Source organism: Grampus griseus (assembly GCF_964374135.1).
Source record: "Grampus griseus genome assembly, chromosome: 1".
NCBI classification, from domain to species: Eukaryota; Metazoa; Chordata; class Mammalia; order Artiodactyla; family Delphinidae; genus Grampus; species Grampus griseus.
Window position 1 is genome coordinate 152,934,436 of NC_139017.1, and position 21,373 is coordinate 152,955,808.

At 46.0% G+C, this 21,373-nt stretch overlaps 1 protein-coding gene across 1 annotated transcript in view; it reads left to right on the forward strand.

The window, feature by feature from the left end:
• Positions 1-14,117, forward strand: part of SF3A3 (splicing factor 3a subunit 3) — a 28,744-nt gene extending 14,627 nt beyond the window's left edge. The window contains exons 15-17 of the mRNA XM_082647211.1: positions 175-265; positions 12,836-12,891; positions 13,814-14,117. Of these exons, the coding sequence (XP_082503337.1) occupies positions 175-265; positions 12,836-12,891; positions 13,814-13,891 (225 nt within the window). The 3' untranslated portion in view covers positions 13,892-14,117. The remainder of the gene's footprint in view (positions 1-174; positions 266-12,835; positions 12,892-13,813) is intronic.
• Positions 14,118-21,373: the final 7,256 nt, after the last annotated feature.

A 21,373-nucleotide genomic window follows, 5' to 3' on the forward strand; every position in this document is an offset into this window, starting at 1 on the left:
AGTAACAGCCTCTTGTCAGTCAGCAGCCAGCTGTCTACAAACAAGAGCCACAAAAGGAACGCTGCCTTTAGGTGGAGCCTTTTGCAAAGGGTCAGGGTAGGGCTTACGAGTAGAATGGAGTTAATGTTCAGTGTTCAGTCATCCCGTTTCACCTTGTCCTCTTGCTTCTCCCAGGAATGGCGTCATGCTCATGGCATGAGGTGTTTGGGCATCCCAAACACCGCCCACTTTGCTAACGTGACACAGATTGAAGACGCCGTCTCCTGTAAGTAAGCTTTATTGTTCCCAAGGTTAGACCTACAGTTCGCTGTCCCGATAACCCTGGTGTGTCCAGGCCCAAGGGCAGCAGGTTGTGGATATGTACAAACTACTACAGTCCTACATACATTCATTGATTTTTGAGGGGATGAATTAGCCGGTAGTACTGATTCTTCTCCCTTGAGAAGAGCTCTGTGCTGACTATAATACAGCTTTTTGGTTTTTTCCCCCTCAGCCGTGCCGTGCAGCTTGTGGGATTTTAGTTCCCCGACCAGGGATTGAACCTGGGCCCTCAGCAGTGAGAGCTCGGAGTCCTAACCACTGTACTGCCAGGGAATTCCCTAAAACGGCTTTTAACTGGGGTCTGTGAACTCCCCTGTATGCAAGATTTTGAGTGAATGCGTTTATGTATATTTTTTGAATTGATTTTACTATGTGAACTGCAGATATGAAGGAAAAAGTAGAAATGGTCTCAGTAAACTTATTTCTGAGGTGACAGGGCAGATACCCAGCAACACGGCAGCAAAATACGTCTTGGAGAAAAAGCCAAGTGCAGCGTGTGTCCGGGAGTGTGTTGTTGAAGCGCCCAGGGACCTCAGTCAGGCTTCCTGTTTGCCTGGCAGTGGTAGCTTTTGCCATCTTTCTCACAGCCTCCTTATTTTCTTTCTAGTTTATCTCTTCTCTGTCATGTTTTCACCGTTTGTGGGTTAGACTGTGAAGAAAGTAATTTTACCACTCCACTTTGTTAAATTTCAGGCACTCCCTCTCAGGTGTACATATCACACTGCTCCAGTGCCTGTTCAGCTAACTCCTTTGGCTCCCAGCTCTGGGGTTGTTCAAATCCTCCATGGCAGAGCCAAGTAGAAATGACCTTCTAAAGAGCTCCCTGATCCCTGATTTAACCTGTGGACTCTGGGGACTCTTTCATTGAGTATTTTGTGTGAGTCAGCTTTGGAGACGACTCCTTGCTGTTTTTTTTGTTTTGTTTTAATACTTCTTTTAAAATTTAAATTTATTTTATTTATTTATTTTTGGCTGCATTGGGTCATCATGGCTGTGCGTGGCTTTCTCTAGTTGCAGTGAGTGGGGGCTACTCTTCGTTGCCGTGCACACGCTTCTCATTGCGGTGGCTTCTCTTGTTACGGAGCACGGGCTGTAGGTGCGCGGGCTTCAGTAGTTGTGGCACGCGGGCTCAGTAGCTGTGGCTCGCGGGCTCTAGAGCACAGGCTCAGTAGTTGTGGCGCACGGGCTTAGTTGCTCTGTGGCGTGTGAGATCTTCCCGGACCAGGGCTTGAACCCATGTCCCCTCCATTGGCAGGCAGATTCCTAACCACCAAGCCACCAGGGAAGACCTCCTTGCTGTTTTGTCTCTTTATTCATTTACAAGTCGAGATATACAGTTCCTCTAATCAGAATTTAAATGTATCTTGTTATCAGATTATCCAGTTAGCCTCTTCATTTTTTACCCTTTACTCTGTTGGGAGGAAATTAAAATAATAATGAAATGTCATAGAATCATAATGCTGCATTTTGAATGCAGTCTCATTTTTAGATGTATTTTCTAGCTGCATATAACTAGTAAATAGATCACTGTTCATTTTTGTGTGTATTTTCTCTTTTTTTAAAAAAATGTATTTATTTTATTTATTTTTGGCTGCGTTGGGTCTTCGTTGCTGCGTGCAGGCTTTCTCTAGTTGCAGTGAGCAGGGGCTACTCTTCGTTGTGGTGTGCAGGCTTCTCCTCGTGGTGGCTTCTCTTGTGGAGCACGGGCTCTAGGTGCACGGACTTCAGTAGTTGCAGCACGCGGGCTCAGTAGTTGTGGCTTGCGGGCTCTAGAACGCAGGCTCAGTAGTTGTGGCACACAGGTTTAGTTGCTCTGTGGCATGTGGGATCTTCCCAGACCAGGGCTCAACCCGTGTACCCTGCATTGGCAGGCGGATTCTTATCCACTGCGCGGCCAGGGAAGTCCCTCTCCCTCTCCCTCTCCCTCTCCCTCTCCCTCTCCCTCTCCCTCTCCCTCTCCCTCTCCCTCTCCCTCTCCCTCTCCCTCTCCCCTCCCCTCCCCCTCCCCTCCCCCCTCCCTCTCCTCCTCCCCCTTCTTTTCAATACTTATTTTATTTATTTGGCTGCGCCAGATCTTAGTTGCAGCATGCAGGATCTAGTTCCCTTACCAGGAATCAAACCCGGACCCCCTGCATTGGGAGTGCAGAGTCTTAGGCACTGGACCACCAAGGAGGTCCCTTGTGTATATTTCCTTATGTCCTGCAAATTGCCTGAGTTAATTTATTACTTCTGATGCCTTGTAATTGAACTATTTACATTATTTTAGGCTTACAATCATGCCAACTACAAAAACAAAGGGGATGTTTTAATTAATTTTGTTCCATGTATTTATTTTTCCTAAGCATTGCCCCCAAGTCTTATGTTAAATAGAAGCAGGCAATAAGTCGTCCTTCCCTGGATGCTGTTTTAAAGGACCATGGTGATGCAGCTACACTAATTTTAAAACTGGCTTATGATTTTATTATCACATTCCTCAAAAGAAAGATGACAACATTTTTACTACTTTTTCTTTTATCAGGCCTTGAATAAAACAGCATTCCTGAATTATTTCATACTGGGTGGTAGATATTCTTTTAATGCAGTTTTTTTTGTTTTGTTTTTGCTTTGGCCACACTGCACACCATGCAGGATCGCCAGGGAAATCCCCATCTGTGCATCTTCTCTTTTTTTTAATTAATTTATTTATTTTTGGCTGTGTTGGGTCTTCGTTTCTGTGCGAGGGCTTTCTCTAGTTGCGGCAAGCGGGGGCCACTCTTCATCGCAGTGCGCAGGCCTCTCCCTATCGCGGCCTCTCTTATTGCGGAGCACAGACTCCAAACGCGCAGGCTCAGTAGTTGTGGCTCACAGGCCTAGTTGCTCCGTGGAATGTGGGCTCTTTCCAGACCGGGGCTCGAACCCATGTCCCCTGCATTGGCAGGCAGATTCTCAACCACTGCGCCACCAGGGAAGCCCTGTGCATCTTCTTTAGTGAAGTATTTGTATTAGACTTGTGCCCATTCTTTCTTTCTTTCTTTATTTAGATGCATCGGGTCTTAGTTGCGGCACACGGGCTCAGTAGTTGTGGTGTGTGGGCTCTAGAGTGTGCAGGCTTAGTTGCCCCGCGGCATGTGGGATCTTAGTTTCCCAACCAGGGATCAAACCCACGTCCCCTACATTGGGAGGTGCGTTCTTAACCACTGGACCACCAGGGAAGTTCCTAATGCAGTTATTTACCCTGTGAGGATTCTTTTTAGAAGTTTTGTTTTTACATTCATAAATAAAAGATGTGCTTTTTGTTTTCCTTTCAGACACTTGTCAGATTTAGTGATCAAAACCATATTTTTGTCATAAAATCAATGGGATTACATGCTACATTCTCTTCTGTCATTTGAAACTTTAAATAGAGATTACTTCTTCATACAAGGGGACCACTCTGAGAAGATTCTTTAGTTAATAGCCAATACAATTCCTTGATTTATTATGAAACTCAGTATTTTTAAAGTAGGAAACTCAATATTTTTATTCTGAGTTTTACTGTTTCCTCTTATTTTGACTTGAATTTTATTTATTTTTTTATACAGCACGTTCTTATTAGTTATCTATTTTATACATTATCAGTGTATATATGTCAATCCCAATCTCCCAATTCATCCCACCACCACCACCCCATTACTATTTCCTTTTTACTATTATTTTCTTCAATCTTGTTTCTTTGTGCTTTTTTTAAGTCTATAATCAAGAACTTACTTTTTTTTCAAGGTATAGTTGATATTAGTTTCAGATGAATAATATAGTCACTCAAAACTTTTATAGATTATGCTCCATTTAAAGTTATAAAATATTGGGGAATTCCCTGGTGGTCCATTGGTTAGGGCTTCATGCTTTCACTGGTGAGGGCCCGTCTTTGGTCCCTTTTTTGGGGAACTAAGATCCCACAAGCTGTGCAAAAAAAAAAAAGTTATAAAATATTGGCTATATTCTCTGTGTTGTACAATATGTCCTTGTAGCTTATTTATTTTATACATTGTAGTTTGTACCTCTAATTCCCTATCCTTATATTGCCTCCCCGACCCTTGCCTCTCCCCACTGGTAACCACTAGTTCTCAATATCTGTGAATCTGTTTGTTTTAGTATCTTCACTTGTTTTGTTTTATTTTTTAGATTCCACATGTAAGTGATAACATACAGTACTTGTCTTTCTCTGTCTGACTTATTTCACTAAGCATAATACCCTCCAGGTCCATCCATGTTGTTGCAAATGGCAAAATGTCATCCTTTTTTATAGCTGAGTAGTATTCCATTGTATACATACACCACATCTTCTTTATTCATTCATTTGTTGATGGACACTAGGTTGCTTCCATATCTTGGCTATTGTAAATAATGCTGCTATGAATGTTGGGAGTGCACGTATCTTTTTGAATTAGTATTTTTGTTTTCTTCTGATACATATCTAGGAGTAGAATTGCTGGATCATGCGGTACTTCTGTTTTTAGTTTTTGTTTTTGTTTTTTTTTTGGCGGTACGCGGGCCTCTCACTGTTGTGGCCTCTCCTGTTGCAGAGAACAGGCTCTGGACGCGCAGGCTCAGCGGCCATGGCTCATGGGCCTACCCGCTCCGTGGCATGTGGGATCTTTCTGGACCGGGGCACGAACCCGTGCCCCCTGCATTGGCAGGTGGACTCTCAACCAATGCGCCACCAGGGAAGCCCTGTCTTTAGTTTTTTGAGGAACCTCCATACTGTTTTCCATAGTGGCTGCACCAATTTACATTCCCACTAACAGTATAAGGGTTCCCTTTTTCCGTATCCTTGTGAACATTTGTTATCTGGTCTTTTTGATGACAGCTGTCCTGACAGGTGTGATGTTTCATTGTGGTTTTGATTTGCATTTCTCTGATGATTAGTGATGTTAAGTATCTTTTCATGTGCCTGTTAGCCATCTGTATGTCTTCTTTGGAAAAATATCTATTCAGATCTTCTGCCCATTTTTTAACCAGGTTGTTTGTTTTTTTGCTGTTGAGTTGTATGAGCTGTTTACATATTTTGAATATTAATCCCTTATCAGTCATATCATTTGCAAATATTTTCTCCCATTCAGTAGGTTGTCTTTTCATTTTGTTAATGATTTCCTTTGCTGTGCAAAAGCTTTTAAGTTTAATTTATTTTGCTTTTGTTTTCTTTGCCTTAGGAGACAGATCAAAAAAAATTTTGCTACAATTTATGTCATACAGTGTTCTGTGTCTGTTTTCTTTTATGAGTTTTATGGTTTCTGGTCTTACATTTAGGTCTTTAATCCATTTTGAGTTTATTTTTGTATGTGATGTGAGAAAATGTTCTCATTTTGTTCTTTTACATGTAGCTGTCCAGTTTTCCTAGCACCACTTTTTTTTTTTTTTTTGGCGGTACACGGGCCTCTCACCCCCGCGGCCTCTCTCGTTGCGGAGCGCAGGCTCCGGACACGCAGGCTTAGTGGCCATGGCTCACAGGCCTAGCTGCTCCGCGGCATGTGGGATCCTCCTGGACTGGGGCACAAACCCATGTCCCCTGCATCGGCAGGCGGACTCTCAACCACTGCACCACCAGGGAAGCCCAGCACCACTTTTTAAAAGATATATATTTTTTTATTTATTTGGCTGCACCAGGTCTTCATTGAGGCATGCGGGATCTTTAGTTGCAGAATTTGAACTCTTAGTTGCGGCATGTGGGATCTAGTTCCCTGACCAAGGATTGAACCCAGGCCCCGTGCATTGGGAGCGTGGAGTCTTAGACACTGGACCACCAGGGAAGTCCCCCAGCACCACTTATTGAAGGGACTATCTTTTCCCCACTGTATATTCTTGCCTCCTTTGTCATAGGTTAATTGACCGTAAGTGTATGGATTTGTTTTGGGCTCTGTATTCTGTTCCATTGATCTAGGTGTCTGTTTTTGTGCCACTACCATACTGTTTTGATTACTGTAGCTTTATAGTATAGTCAGAAGTCAGGGAGTGTGATACCTCTAGCACTATTTTTATTTCTCAAAATTGCTTTGGTTAGTCAAGAACTTTCTTGTTTTTGTTCTTTATTCTTTCTAATACAGGCATTTAGAACTAGTCATCATTCTGTTAGGAATCCATTGGAAATATCCATTATTGATATGTTATATTTAGAGCTTTGTTTATTAAAGAGGTTGTTTCTGAGTTTTAAAGAATAATTCAGTAATTATTTTTAAAAGCACTGATTCTTTCATTGTTTCTTTTTTTTTTTCTTGGTCCATGCAGTAAGTTACAGAATTTCTGCCTTTAGAATGTATTTTATCTTTGTGTCCAAGTATATAGTCAGTGATTTGTTAAATATTTGTGTATACCTGAAAGGAAGTATGTCTCTCCACCTGTAGGCTGTTTAAATTTCCTGCAGTTTTCAGGTTTTTAATTTCATACTTACATCTATTTCTTTTGAATTCTGATAAAGACATGTTTACATTTCCAGTTGTAATTAAGCTTTGTCTCTTGCATTTCTGCCAGTTTTGTGTATATTTTAATTTGTGTTATTTGAGCCACATAAACTCAATATTGTATTGTAACCTTATTGATCACTCCCATTTTCTTTTCGAAATTCCCATTACCTGATAGCTTGTTTGTTCTATTGTAATAGACTTAGACCATTTCCCCAGTTATCAAAATTTTGGCAGCAAATGTGGGCTCTTTTTTACCCCAGTCATCAGTGCTTATCCTTGTATAGGGATATTAAGCTCTTTACAATGTGTATTAATTGATCTATTTATATTTAACTCCTTTGCTGGAAAGGTTATCTTGTTAGATTTCTCACTTACATAGATTATATAGTAGACTTGAAGCTATTTCTTTGACAGGTAGCCTTCTAACATTTCTAACTTTAATGTTTCTTTGTTTTTTGGCTGTGTTGGGTCTTCATTGCTGCGTGCGGGCTTTCTCTAGTTGCAGTGAACAGGGGCTACTCTTTGTTGCGGTGCGGTGGCTTCTCTTGTTGCGGAGCATGGGCTCTAGGCGTGCGGACCTCAGTAGTTGCGGCACACAGCCCCTAGAGTGTGCAGGCTTCAGTAGTTGTGGTGCACAGGCTCTAGGGTGCGCGGGCTTCAGTAGTTGTGGCGTGCAGGCTCAGTAGTTGTGGCGCATGGGCTTAGTTGCTCCACGGCATGTGGGATCTTCCCAGACCAGGGATTGAACCTGTGTCCTCTGCATTGGCAGGTGGATTCTTAACCACTGTGCCACCAGGGAAGTCTTTTAATGTTTCATCTAATAGTTTCTTTCTACTACAAATTTCTATTATTATTAATATGTATTATTAGTTGAGTTATTTATAGGAGATGATTATATCTGGATGGCCTGAAGCAGTGTAAATTCTGTACGTCTTACCCTCATAGTGATTCTGGAGACATTATGTCTTTAATCTCATATCTATCAATATCCTTATCACCTTGTTTATAAAAGTGTTTCTTCTGCTTTCAGATGGCCATTATCTCTTTTATTTCACTTTTTTTTAATCGAAGTATAGTTGATTTACAACATTATATGTTTCACGTGTACAGTATAGTGATTCAGTATTTTTAAATATCACACTGCATTTATAGTCATTATAGAATATGGGCTCTATTCCCTGTGCTATATCCTTGTAACTTATTTATTTTATGCATAGTAGGTTTTACTTCCATTACGTCTTGTCATGATCTTTTTCCCTAGGACTTGGTTGATGGATTCTGTCAAGTTTTATATGTTTTCATATGTTCTGCTTCAAGGGTAAAGTTGGTTCAAAACCACATTCCTAATATAGTTTCATGTGGTGGTTAAGTGTGCAGACTCTGGAGAGGCCACTGGTTAGGGTCCAAATCATGGCTCCACCGCTTACTTACTGGCTATGGGACACAGGACAAGTTAGGTCTTTTAGTTCCTTATCCATCAAATGTGGGTGGTAATAATATTGATATATCTACTTCAGAGAGTTGTCTCAAAGTTTAAATGAGATAATGCAGGTCAAGTGCTACAGCCTGTCTGACCACAGGGTAGAATGTATTCAGTGAAGAAGCATAAGCTGCCATCATTATCAGCTTCACTTGTGGGCTCCTCTGCAGAGTCTGAGGCGTGAGATCTGAAGTCACCCTTATCTTTTCATTTGGAGTTTAATCTTACTATTACTAGCTACCATTTACCAGGTGCCTGGTGTATGCCAGGTAGTTAGGAGATTTTTACACTCATTTAATCTTCAGAGCAACCAGTGATGTAGGAGGTCCCCCATATTTTCCAGAAGAGGAAAATGAGGTAAGTTTTTCAAAGTCACATAGCATGTAAGTGGAAGAAAGCCATGGAGCAAACCCATGTCTGTTCTACAGCAGTCTCTTCTCTTTCCACAGTGGTATCCTGCCTTCTTTTAAATCATCATCAAGTAGATGTTTTTGAGATGATCATTAAGGTGTATTCCAGAAAAAACTTTATGCATTTTCTCTTTAGCCATACAAAGATTTTTAGAAAACTTAATTTTTTTTCCAGAATATTATTGGCAGGTTCATGATTTTTCCATTATCCATATTGTTTTCAATATTTATCTCCTTATTCAGGTGTCTAGGTTTATCAATTTCTGTTATATGCATATTATTATTATTACCACTTCTTTGATTTATTGTATCATTTCCACCCATCATGACTTCCCTTGAATATTTGTAGGTTCTCTACATTTGTAGTTTCACTTCTATCTCAATAGAAGCATTTGTAGTTTCACTTCTATCTCAATTATCACTTTCTCTTCTCATCCCCCCCAATAGATCATTTATAGGTTTATTACAAATTTATCATCACCTTCCCCCTCCCTTTCTTTTCCCAGGGATTATTCCTCCCTTTAAGTATCTTAGATTAACTCTCTGTCTTCCTTTAGGACTTTCAGTAACAGATAGATGGTTTTATATATCTTGACTCCCACAAGATCATGACAGACTTTATCTCAGGTGTCTCACTAATAGTAGGCGCCAATCAATTATGAAATCAAAGTTAATTCTATTCTGTAGAGTTTCTGCAATTTTTCTTCTTTTCCTATCGGTGGAATAGTTATTTTCTATTAAACCTGGATTTTGTGTGTGGTTTTGGGTTTGGGGTTTTTTGAAAGTATCAAAACTAGACATCTTAAGGATTTTTGGTTATGAGGAAGAGAACCAATTAAAACCTAACTCCATGCTCTCCATCATGTTAGCAAGTATATGCTTATCCAGCTGTGCTTCCCTCTACATGTATGCCTTCTCCACTTCCTTGTGTCTTCTCTTTAAGCCTTAGCTCACAATGAAGACAACTCTAGCCCTTGCCCTGTATGACCTTTCTCAGTTTTCAGAGCCTGCCATCATCCAGCTCAGTCTCTCAGTGTCCCAATTTCTAATATCTGGGAAAGACAATAGGTAGGTGCAGCTGGGTCAGGTGACATCTGTAGTCCAGTCAGCTGTCTTTTCAGTAGCTGGCAGCAAAAATAGCTACTTGTTAGACCAGGACTGCTCCTTCCAGAACACCTTGGGAAGATGTGTTCCCTAATGGGAGTGGGCAAGGAAGTAACCGTTGACACAGCTGTCACACTGGATTTGCTTGTCTTTGTTTTAGATCATTCTGTTGAAGTTTTCCTTTTGGCGCTTTTAGCAAGGAGGGAGAGATTCAGTACTGTCATTTAAGTTACAGTAGGTTTTTTGTTTTTTTTACTTAAATGAAGGATTTCACTTATAAATTTATTATTTTAATCATTCCATCGTTCCAGACTTACGATTTTTTTTAAGGTGAACAAAAGACAGCTAAGAAAGAGCCCTATGGAATTGCCACCAGAGATTCCCCATTTAGGTGGTTGGTCACAATTGACCAATATTCACTAGGTATAAGTCTACTAAACTAATAAACTAATAGCATCAGGTTCAAATACACCATCTTGTTTAATGGCAGTATCATGAGAATTACAATGTTTTCATGAACTCTAGGGACATTGCCTGTGAGAGCAATCGCTTTGCTAAAATCATGATATCCTGTGTCTATACCTTTTATCAGGTCGGCACTATCCCATCAAAAATAGGAAATTCAAATTAATTTGCCTCACTTATTCTTAGTGAACCCACGCTGGCGCCCAGAGGTGGTTCCATTTTTTTCTAATTGTTTTCAGATTCCTCTGAAGAGTAACATCTCCCTCACTGCTCCAGTTTCCTACATCCACTTTTTTCTTTAAGAAAATAATGACAGGGGCTTCCCTGGTGGCACAGTGGTTGAGAATCCGCCTGCCAATGCAGGGGACACAGGTTCGATCCCTGGTCCGGGAAGATCCCACATGCTGCGGAGCAACTAAGCCCGTGTGCCACAACTACTGAGCCTGCGCTTTAGAGCCCATGAGCCACAACTACTGAGCCCGCGTGCCTAGAGCCCGTGCTCCACAATGAGAGAAGCCACCGCAATGAGAAGCCCGCGCACTGCAACGAAGAGTAGCCCCCGCTTGCCTCAACTAGAGAAAGCCTGCGCACAGCAATAAAGACCCAACACAGCCAAAAATAAATAAATAAAATAAATAAATTTATTAAAAAAAAACTAACCACCCTGTATTTCGGGGCCTCTCACCTTCTGAGATGGCCCACACTCTGTCTTAAAAAAAAGAAAAGAAAATCATGACAGCCTTTCTGATATCTGGTATTTTCGAACCATTCTGGGTTGGATTCCTGAATGGCCTGGACAAAGAATATGATAAGGCCCTGCCCTGGCACGTGGTAAATTCTCCATTCCTTTGTAATGTGCATATTATCTGGGCCTGAAGACTTCAGCTAATTTAAGGCAATTAGCAAGGAAGGAAAAGATGATTAGTTGAGCGCCTGTACACCAGGCACAGAGCTAAGTACTTTCTTACATGTTGTCTCATTTACTATTTCTTCACCCATCTTAGACTTCAACTTCCTCTATAGGATATACCTTCTAATCATGTCAAGTTTATTAATTCCCTAGTCATCCTGGTCATTAAGACTCCGCCTTCCAATGTGGAGGGTATGGGTTCGATCCCGGGAACTAAGATCCCGCATGCCATGCGGTATGGCCAAAAAAATTTTTTTTTTTAAAGTGTGGTCAAGTTTAGAGATTGTTCTACTTGATGGGAAATGTGAAAGGATATAAGAATCAAGTAATTGTTCCTTTTCACTGTAATCTGTTAATATTTTATCATCTTATCTCTGTAGCAGCAGACCTGTCCCATCTGCTCCACATAGCTCTTTGTTCTAAGGGTGCACCTTCCTGACACCATTCTTACAGGTTTAAGTTGTTCTTTCCCTAGTTTTGTTATCTGTCCTGTCTTTGTACGTGTTTGATTCCCTCCCTCTGAAGCTATGGTGGTGTCTGTAGATGTCTTCCCCTTTTCGTGATCTTTGGAATAATTAGTTATTGAACTGTCAGAATTCTCGTTTTAATGTCTTCAGTGTTTGTTGAACCATCTTATCTTTCAGACTCTTTGGCCATGATATTTCACTTTTTTTTTTTCCTCTGAAGTTTTTGAAATATGTGCAGCAGACTTTATTATTATTTTTATTTTATTTTATCTTTTTTAACATCTTTATTGGGGTATAATTGCTTTACAATGGTGTGTTAGCTTCTGCTTTATAACAAAGTGAATCAGTTATACATATACATATGTTCCCATATCTCTTCCCTCTTGCGTCTCCCTCCCTCCCACCCTCCCTATCCCACCCCTCCAGGCTGTCACAAAACACCGAGCCAATATCCCTGTGCCATGCGGCTGCTTCCCACTAGCTATCTACCTTATGTTTGTTAGTGTGTATATGTCCATGACTCTCTCTCGCCCTGTCACAGCTCACCCTTCCCCCTCCCCATATCCTCAAGTCCGTTCTTCAGTAGGTCTGTGTCTTTATTCCTGTCTTCCCCCTGGGTTCTTCATGACATTTTTTTTTTTCTTCTTAAATTGCATATATATGTGTTATCATACGGTATATGTCTTCTTCTTTCTGACTTACTTCACTCTGTATGACAGACTCTAGGTCTATCCACCTCATTACAAATAGCTCAATTTCATTTCTTTTTATGGCTGAGTAATATTCCATTGTATATATGTGCCACATCTTCTTTATCCGATGATGGGCACTTAGGTTGTTTCCATGTCCTGGCTATTGTAAATAGAGCTTATGCAGCAGACTTTAAATAGACATATTTGACAAGGTCTAGTGTTCTCAGTCTCTTCTATTATGAACTTTAATACAGAAAGGTCACTTTTTCCAATAATTCCTATACGTTGTACCACATTATCTTTTTCCTTTGAGAGTATCAGTTCTCAATTCTAAGAGGTCTTTGGTTAGATTTGATCCAACTTTTATTTTACAGCAAAGAAACATTATGGTAAATTTTGCAATGAAAGGGGTTTGTCCACAGGCGATCCAGAACCAAAATTCCAGTTTGGGGCGGGTAGAAGTCTCAAGGGCAGGCACTCAGGGGGATCCTAATGAGGAATGTGTTGTAACACCTTGTACCCAGTAGATACTCAGTGGAATCTGATTGCTGATCATTTCTCGTCCTGCAGTGTGGGCCAAGCTGAAACTGCAGAAGGCATCGGAACGATGGCAGCCTGACACTGAGGTGAGTGCTCACGTAGCATCAGGGAGAGCATCAAGTGACAGAGCTCCCTCACCATGTAGAAGGGAGGTAAGAGATGGTCCCTGGTTCACTGCAGTAGCAAGTGTAATGTGACAATATCTATAATTGACTCTTGACTTGTAAGCCTAACTCATTGGTGATATTAAATTAAATGTGTCAGACTTTAAATCTGTGTCTTAAGACAGGTTATATTCTCCCACTGAAGTTTTGAAGTGGCAAGCAGGAGTGCCCTGTGTCTTGTCCTGCCGTGAGGATTCATAAGCTAAGAAGTTGAGACTCCATGTCATACATTAGATATCCTTTGAGGAGAGCATCTGATGAGAGATGACCTTCTCCTGTGGTGGGGAGCTATCCTTGGTCCTGAGATAGTCATCCTGAACAGATTTCAGAGATGAGGAATGATGTGTGTGTGAGGTACGGTAGCTGCTGCTTCTCTTTTAGGTCAGTGGTTTTCAGTGTCCCTTTTTTTAGCAGCAAAGCCTTTTTCAGACAGTAATGTAGAACTCCAGTAAATAAAATAGAAAAAAGCAGAACCGCTCTGGATGTGGAGAGGCTCAGCCTTGGCTTTTCATCCCCTATAGTGGTCTCTTAGGCAGAAACCTAGGATTCTTGGGAACCATTTGAAAACCATGTCTTAAGTGAGCCTTTCTCAACCAGGGTTCCTCATCTTAAACGCAGTGATTTGAATGAACTATTTTCTCAGATAGCCACAAGGATCGGTCATAATTGGTACCATCCTAGATGTCTAATAGGTGCTGTGAGCAATAGAGCAGAACCCCAGTTGAGAAAGGCTGTCTTAGACGAATGGCATGGAATCAGGCCAGGGTGAGCTCAGGTATCCAGAGGTTGGCTCCAAACATTTCTCCCAGGAGGTGTAGCTAATGGTGTTCCTCTTCCCTTTTAGGAAGAGTACGAAGACTCCAGTGGGAATGTTGTGAATAAGAAGACGTACGAGGATCTGAAAAGACAAGGACTGCTCTAGTGTTCAGGGATGTTTCTCAGCTGTGGGGCTAGCCCAATCTTCCTTAAGATCTGCTTTTTCTATTTCTCCCAGCCAAACGCTCCTAAAGACTCTTTGCTACTTAGTCTTACGGACTAGCATGCATCTTGTAGAAGCAAGGCATGCTGGCATATTGCAGGGTTGAGGTGTGTTTTATCTTTGTTTTATATTAAAAAAGATTCTGTTGGAAAATAAAACCAGCCCTTGTTCTGAATGTGTCTTGTTCTGAAGCCCGGGATTATGTACTAATTCAGTCCTCTAGTTCTTAACACCTCCCTACCTCTTTCTCACGATCTTCAGTAGCAACTGAAGTTTAATGAGCGCCTGTTATGTTACATATATTATGCTGGGTAATTCTGACTTAGCCTCATTCCCCACCCCCATTTGCTGCCACTTCTCCAAATGAGCATCACCCCAGGATAAGCCCTGCCCTTAGTTGAGTCAGCCATTCGTGCGCATACTGTACTAGGGAAAGATGGGGAGGGTGAGCCAGGACCTCTGCTAAGGACAAAGTTGTGGCACCAGGGTTGCCTTTTTATTTGCATAAAGGAAGGACTTGGGCTGTTTTGGAATGGGCCTGCTGCCCTGCCCCTTCTCTAAGCCTCAGCAGCCTGGCACACAGTGAAACTAAGACCAGCACTGACTTCACCTGCTTGCTACTTCAGAACAAGAGGCTTTGGTCTCCCTTTGTCTTCCATGGGATCCTTCCTTGACTGAGAAGTGGCTAATATTCTTGTGTTCTCCAAGCCCAGATAGCCAAGATTTGGGTGGAGTTGAGCAGCTGCCTCAGGATCTGAATCTGAGGGATTCAGATCCCAAAGGGAAAGAACTAGGGGAGCCAGGGGGCCCTGATCTGCCCTCAGCACAGTCATCTGAAGGCCAGGGCCGGGGCCAGAACAGGATTCCCCAGAGGGCCCCTTTGCCCCTCAGCACCCAGACCTTCAGTTTGTTTGTAATATATCTACTTATACGTCTGCTTGGACAGATCCCAGCTCCAGAGCTGGCCTTTCCCTCACACTCATCTATTGCCCTAGTTATCTCCATGAGTAGGGCTTCACCACCAGGTTGGGATTTTCCTTACTGGCTCAACCCATCCCTTGGGCAACTCGTCACATGTTCATTTGTACTTTGGCTCCTCCAGTTGCTTAAAACCCCAGTTGGACAACCTCGCCAGAGCCTGAGTTTCTAAAGCAGAGCGAATGGATAATAAAACCTAATTGAGCCAACTAAAAACATTGGTAACTGAAAATAGGCCCAAAGTGCAAGGAGACATTGCCTTTTGAGAAGAGAGTTAAAGCCTGGGAAATGGTAAACATGGGAGGGGATGTCTCTCCAGCCTTCCAGCTGGGGCAGTAGCAGCATCAGGCCTCCCCAGGGACACACCTGATGCTTTCCCACCGTCACATTCCTCTGAGCCCCCTCTTCAGGAGTGGGTACCTGGGACGGCAAGGTCAATCAATGGAGCGTTCCAAGAGCCCGTTTGTTTTCTTTACAGTGTGGAGGGGCGGTGGGACCAGGTTCTGTGGAGTCCTGCCATCATCCTTGCCCAGATAACTAGTCATCCTGTGAACTGAGCCAGAGGTGCCTGGGAGGAAACAAGCCCCTGGCGGGGGCGGAGACTCCTTTTGTTCATTTGTTACATTCATCCAAATATTTTTTAGTGCCTTCCACGTGCCAGGCACAGCTAGGTTTGCAAATCTTGAGAATTAAATGGATGTGAGATGGTGGGAGCAGACCCAGAGGTAAGGAGGTGCAGTAACACCTGGGCCAGCTGGAAGAGTTGTGTGGCCAGCTCCACCCAGCCCTGAGGGGCACAGAGTTACTCAGGAGGTGCCTGCAAACTTGCATCAGTCAGAAGTGGTTCTCGGGACTTCCCTGGTGGTCCAGCGGGTAAGACTGCCCGCTCCCAAGGCAGGGGGCCCGGGTTTGATCCCTGGTCTGGGAACTAGATCCCACATGCCGCCAGAAGTCCGCATGCCGCAACTAAGACCCAGCACAGCCAAAATAATTTATATAAATAAATAAATATTTTAAAATAAATAAAGAAAGAAAGAAGCAGTGGTTCTCCCCAGAGGTGGCTCCCTGAAGTCTGGCCTTCAGGGGTCTGCTATAAGAAGAACAGGATTACAGCTGAGCCCCCTTACTAGGCTAAGGAGAGCGGAGTGGTGCTCTTCCTGGGTTTATGTCGGTAGTTCTTAATCTTTTTTAAGGATCATAGATTCCTCTGGAAATACAAAGATAACTGTGGACTTTCTCCTTAGAAAAGTACGCTTGCGTATACTTTTTTTTTTTTTGGCAGTGCTGCATGGCATGCGGGATCTTAGTTTCCCCACCGGGGATCAAACTTGCGCCCACTGCAGTGGAAGCGGGGAGTGTTAACCGCTGGACTGCCAGGGAAGTCCCTGCATATACATTCTTGCACACAATTTCAGGGGCTCATGAAGCCCCAGAAGTGCGTCCTTGGTTCCTGAGTCTTATGAGAATCTCTCCTTTAGACCTGGAGTCTGAACCTCTGCCAGGGCACTGCCTGCCAGGAACAGATGATTCAGCTCACTTTTCAAGGAGGAAACTGCTCCATCAGAGCAACTGCAGGACTCTGCCTGCCCTCCCAGCCCAGGCAGGAATCTGGGCTTGACCCCCAGATTGGCCCTGCTGAACCCAGAGGCTGATCTTGGGATGAACCTCCCAGAAGCGGGAGTCTCCTCCCTCCCTACCTCTGAGAGGAAATCCAGTAAATCTGTGTCCAGCCTCAACTGTCATCCCTTTCCTCCACTTCCCTTCTGTTCCCCTCGCTGGGTCAGCTTGTGCTGGAAGGCTCTACAAAGGGAGCACCCTAAAAGTAACCCATGTGTTGGGAAGTGAGCGTCAGACAAAGATGAGGTTTCTGTCTTCCCTCTGCATTGTTTTTACATTTTTTTATCCTTGGGATGATAACTACCTCTCCCTTCATCTTTCCATCCTGCCCTGCTGGCAGCCTCGTCTCTAAGTTCTCTTGGGAGGAATGGGCCTGTGACCTCTCCCCACCCACTCCCCTTTCCACTATCAGACAGACAGAGTTCTCCCGTTGCAGGTGGGCCCTGGGACGACCCTGGCCTCCCATCCCTCTCATCTCTTCTGAAAGCCTTCTCCACCTGCCGGGTTTCTCATCTACACAGATAAGACACGTTCCAGTGGGGTCCTTCTATCTGCCAGTTGACTTTATTTTCTCCCTCTGGCTTCAGTCTGGACATCAGCTGTGCTTCCTTCTTTTGCCTGTGTCCCCGGTGGCAGCAGCGTCAGAGGGAACTGCCAGAGCTAACAGATGACTGGAGGGGAGGAGGGGCAGCCGCCAGCTTCCAGGGGCTGCGCTTGCAGCCTCCCTGACTCAGGCACACACGCTGGTTGCCCTCCACACATTCAGGTGCGCAGGTAGGTCTACAGCTGGGATGGGGTGGGGCTCAGGGAATACTGGGAATGTTCTATTTATGGAGACATGCACAGACTAAAGTAGATGGGCAAGGAGCAGAACTAGCACAGATACCAAGTAACCATCTAAGCTTCGCCCGGCTTTCTGATTGTCTGCTTCCCTCACACTCCTGAGCTGTCCCTCCAGCCTCAGCTGTCCCAACCAGGAAGTGGGAAAGGGGCTGTGTGGGAGGCTTGGGTCCTTCCTTTCACAAGGACACAGGGGCTGGGGAGAACCTTTGGGCCCCCTTCTTGACCTATTTGCCTTTGGAGACTGAAGTCCCCTTGAGAGGTGTTAACTGGATGAGAACACTTCTTGAGTGTAGCGTTGGAGGGGAGGGAGCAATGGAGGGGCTGAGGCTCCTGGTAGTAAGGAGGGGTGAGGGTGGAGAGAGAAGTGGCCCCTATTGCCAAGGGGTCCTACCCTGCCTCACCTCTGCACCCAGGATTCTGAGCACAGCCCCACTCATGCATTAAAGACCATGGCCAGAAGGGGCCCAGCCCAGACAGGGTCCAGGCTCTCCTCTGTATCACATCACCCTGGCAGCGATCACCTGTGAGATCCAGGTGCTGACGGAGGGCCAACCCTTGACGGCAGGGAAACATGCCCTGTTAGCCCTGGGAAATCTGGGGGCTGGGCTGTGCTCAGCCTCCCAGGGTTGGGCGGGAAGATGGGAATAAGGTCCCCCTCTCCCATCTCCAGCAGTTTTCTGCCTCGCATGGAAAAACTTGAACCTGGGCTTAGCAGACCCTTACAGATCTGATCCCTTTGTCCTGGGGGAACCAGAGCTGGCATCCAGCTATCCAGGGTCTGAGAGGTACCTCCTGCCCTTAGCTCACCTCTGATTTAGAAACAGGGTTGGGTCTGAACCCTGAAGAATCTGGACAAGGGGAGCCCTGACTTCTGACCCTCTCTGTGACCCAGCATTTCCCTGCCCTGGGTTCTGAGGAAGCCCATCACCCGCCACTCCCCACCCCCAGCAGCTTCTGATGTCAGAGGCAAATGAGGCCACATCAGAAGCACCGGATGTCTATTTCCTGTCACTGCACCTGCTCCAGCTCTGTCTCCCCTCGGGCCTGGGACGCTGCTGTTGCCATGCCAACAACAACATTTACTCTCAAAGGAGCCGTTACCAGGCTGCAGGCCCCTTTGTGCCTACCTCAATGTCACTCTGAAAGTATGACTTGCGGGAAGCAAAAGCCCAGCCCCTGGGACCCCTTATTCCATACAAGTTGACCCCCTGGCTCCCAGCCTTAGTTTACTCCTTTGCATAGCATAGTAATGGGAATCTCTGTTTGCAGCCCTCCCTGGGCTGCCCAGGACCAGTCCCTCACTCTCTCGGGCTCCTGGCCTACCTCTCAGAAGATGTCTGTGACCGGTAGTAGCCATCAGGCTGCTTTGCTCAGAGGTAGCTGTCCTAAGCCCAGGGACCCCAGCCTTTCCTGGTCCAGGTGACCAACCCTAACCTGTGACTGCTCCTGGGCCCTGAGGCTATCCCTTCTTTTCACCTGTGTCGTGGCCCCTTCTACTTAACCGCTGCATGACCTTTCCTTAACCTTGACTCTTGAGCTGGGTGCTTCCTGCAGTGGTCTCTTCTCTCCTTTTCCTCCTGCCAGTCCTCCTGCAGGTCCTACTGGTAGCCCAGAACCTGGTGAGAAGCCAGTTGACCCCCGCTCCTGTCCAGGTAAGCGGCAAAGCAGTCTGTGAAGGGGGAGAGAGCCTCCTGGATGCCTTCACCCGTGGGAAGAGGGCCACAGCGTTCAAACCCTCCCACAGATGTTCCATAGCTTCCCCTGCTATGGAGAGGCGTGCAAACCGGGAAGCAGAGCCTTTCAACCAAAGAGCAGAGTGCAGCGCAGGGGAGAGCTACTGCGAGTGCAGGGGTAGGGCTGCTGTGGGGGACCAGGCAGGGTGCTGCCAGGAGGGGCTGCTGCAGGGTTGGAAGGGGTGTGACATTCAGGTACCTCCAGTAAGGTGCTGGGAGGGAGGTGCTGAAGCAGAAGAGAGAGGAGTCGGTGTTTGGGTTGCCCTGAGAGTTGAGATATGGCCCGGGACTGGCTGGCCACCCCCCATCCCCCTGGACTCGCAGGCACTCTCTTTACCCAGCTGATCCAACTCAACGCTTCCCACTATATGGCCTGGTGCAGCCTCAGTTGTGAGGGGAGAAATGAAACCAGCCCCAGCCCTTACCTGCTGGCCTCTAGCCCCGGACCCGGCTCTCTGCAGTGCTGCAGTGGCGGCCCACTCTGCCTGGAGCTCAACCAGTTGGCCTCGGGTGAGACAATCCCCCTAGCCTGCAGCTCTGAACCCCTCCTCCGTGGTCCTCCAACTCCAAGCCCCTCCTCCATTGCCCTCCACTCTGACTCTTCCTCCCATTGGCCCCATAAGTTCTGAGCCCCGCCCCACCTGTCCCCAGCCCTGAGCCTTGCCCACCCACTAGCGCCCAGCTCTGAGCCCACCCTCTGACAGGCCCCCAACACCTGAGCTGTTTTCCCCAAACTCCCCAGCCTCTATCAACACCCCAACCTTGTCGGGCTGACCCTTAGCTTTGAGGTCTACCCTCCTCCTCAGTGCCCCACCCCTTCTGGATTTTCCCCTTCCGACTCGCCACCTTTCCCCGCCCAGCTGGGCCAGTGCTCTCCTCCCCACAAGCTCCAAGGAAGCCAGAGCAAGTTCCTGTGCGTCTCCAGGTGGCAGAGATGGGAGAGTTTCAGGTTGTGAAGTCCACACACAAGATGCCCTCCCCTGGGGGGCGGCCTGGGGCTTTGCAGAGGAATTGTCCCCCAGCAGACGTGTCATAGCCCTTCCCCAGACAGCTCTGGTCTGCTCCCAGGCCTAGGCCACCTGACCATCCCAGAGGAAAAGACACTTCCCACTCCACCACTGGTGACCACCACCCTGCCAGCCCCCAAGAGAAACATGAGTGTCTGTCCACATCTGCCTGCTCTGGGAAGTGGAAGCAGGAATGGACAGCGAGGGGTGGCTGTGGCTGGGGCCAGTGGGACAGGCAGGATGGGGCTCCAGCCCCGCCTCTGTCTGGAGCTCACAGGGCTCCACACCCCTTACCCTTCCCTTCACTCTCTCTTCAAGGGGAAAATCTCCTGCCAAGGCAGAAAGCTGTGGCCGAGTGCCCCGAGGGCTTGGACTTCTGTGAGGTGGGCCCCTGCAGTGCTCCAAGGTTGGGTGCTGCCCTCCCTCAGAACTGCAGGTCTCTCTTCTCCCCCGCTCGACTAATGGGTCAGCAGCCGAATCGGGCTGGAGCTAGACCTGCTGAGGGCCAGGCTGCTCGACCCTCTGAGCTCCACATTATGCTGAAATCCAAGGCAGTGGCTGGAATCTTCCAAGTGTCTGTGACATGCCCCCTTGTTTCTGATCACCCGGTATGTTCTCTGGGGACGGGCTGGCTGGCCTCATGGGGGTGGAGAGAGGGGTCCAAGGAAGTTCAGCTCAGCCCACAACCCAACTTAACATTTTTTGTCTCTGTGAATGGGGGACGAAGGCAAGGGGAGGATGAACGGTCTCAGCTCTTCTTGCAGCTGAAACGGTCCAGCTCAGGCTACACTGCAGGGCGCAGCCAGGCCTGCGTGACAGGGATGCCCAGGTGTCACAGGGCTGTGGCTCAGCCCTGCTACCAGGAGTGCTGCCAAGCCTCAGCCTCAGGCAGCTGCCTCCAGCTGGATGAGAACCTCCGCTTCAACGGGGCCGCACCAGGGGCCACAAGGAGCCCCCTGCCCTGGACCCTGGCTGGCGCTCTGCTGCTGTTCCTTCGCTCAGCAGTCAGGGAGCGGCAGGCAGGAAGGTCCCATAGGCCCTGCAAGTCCCCAGGCCCACCCCCAGCTCTGATTCCTGTAGCTGTATCTTTTTTTTTTAATTAAAAAAATACATTTATTTATTTTAATTTATTTATTTTTGGCTGCATTGGGTCTTCGTTGCTGTGCGCGGGCTTCTCTCTAGTTGTGGCAAACGGGGGCTACTCTTCGTTGCGGTGCACGGGCTTCTCATTGCAGTGACTTCTCTTG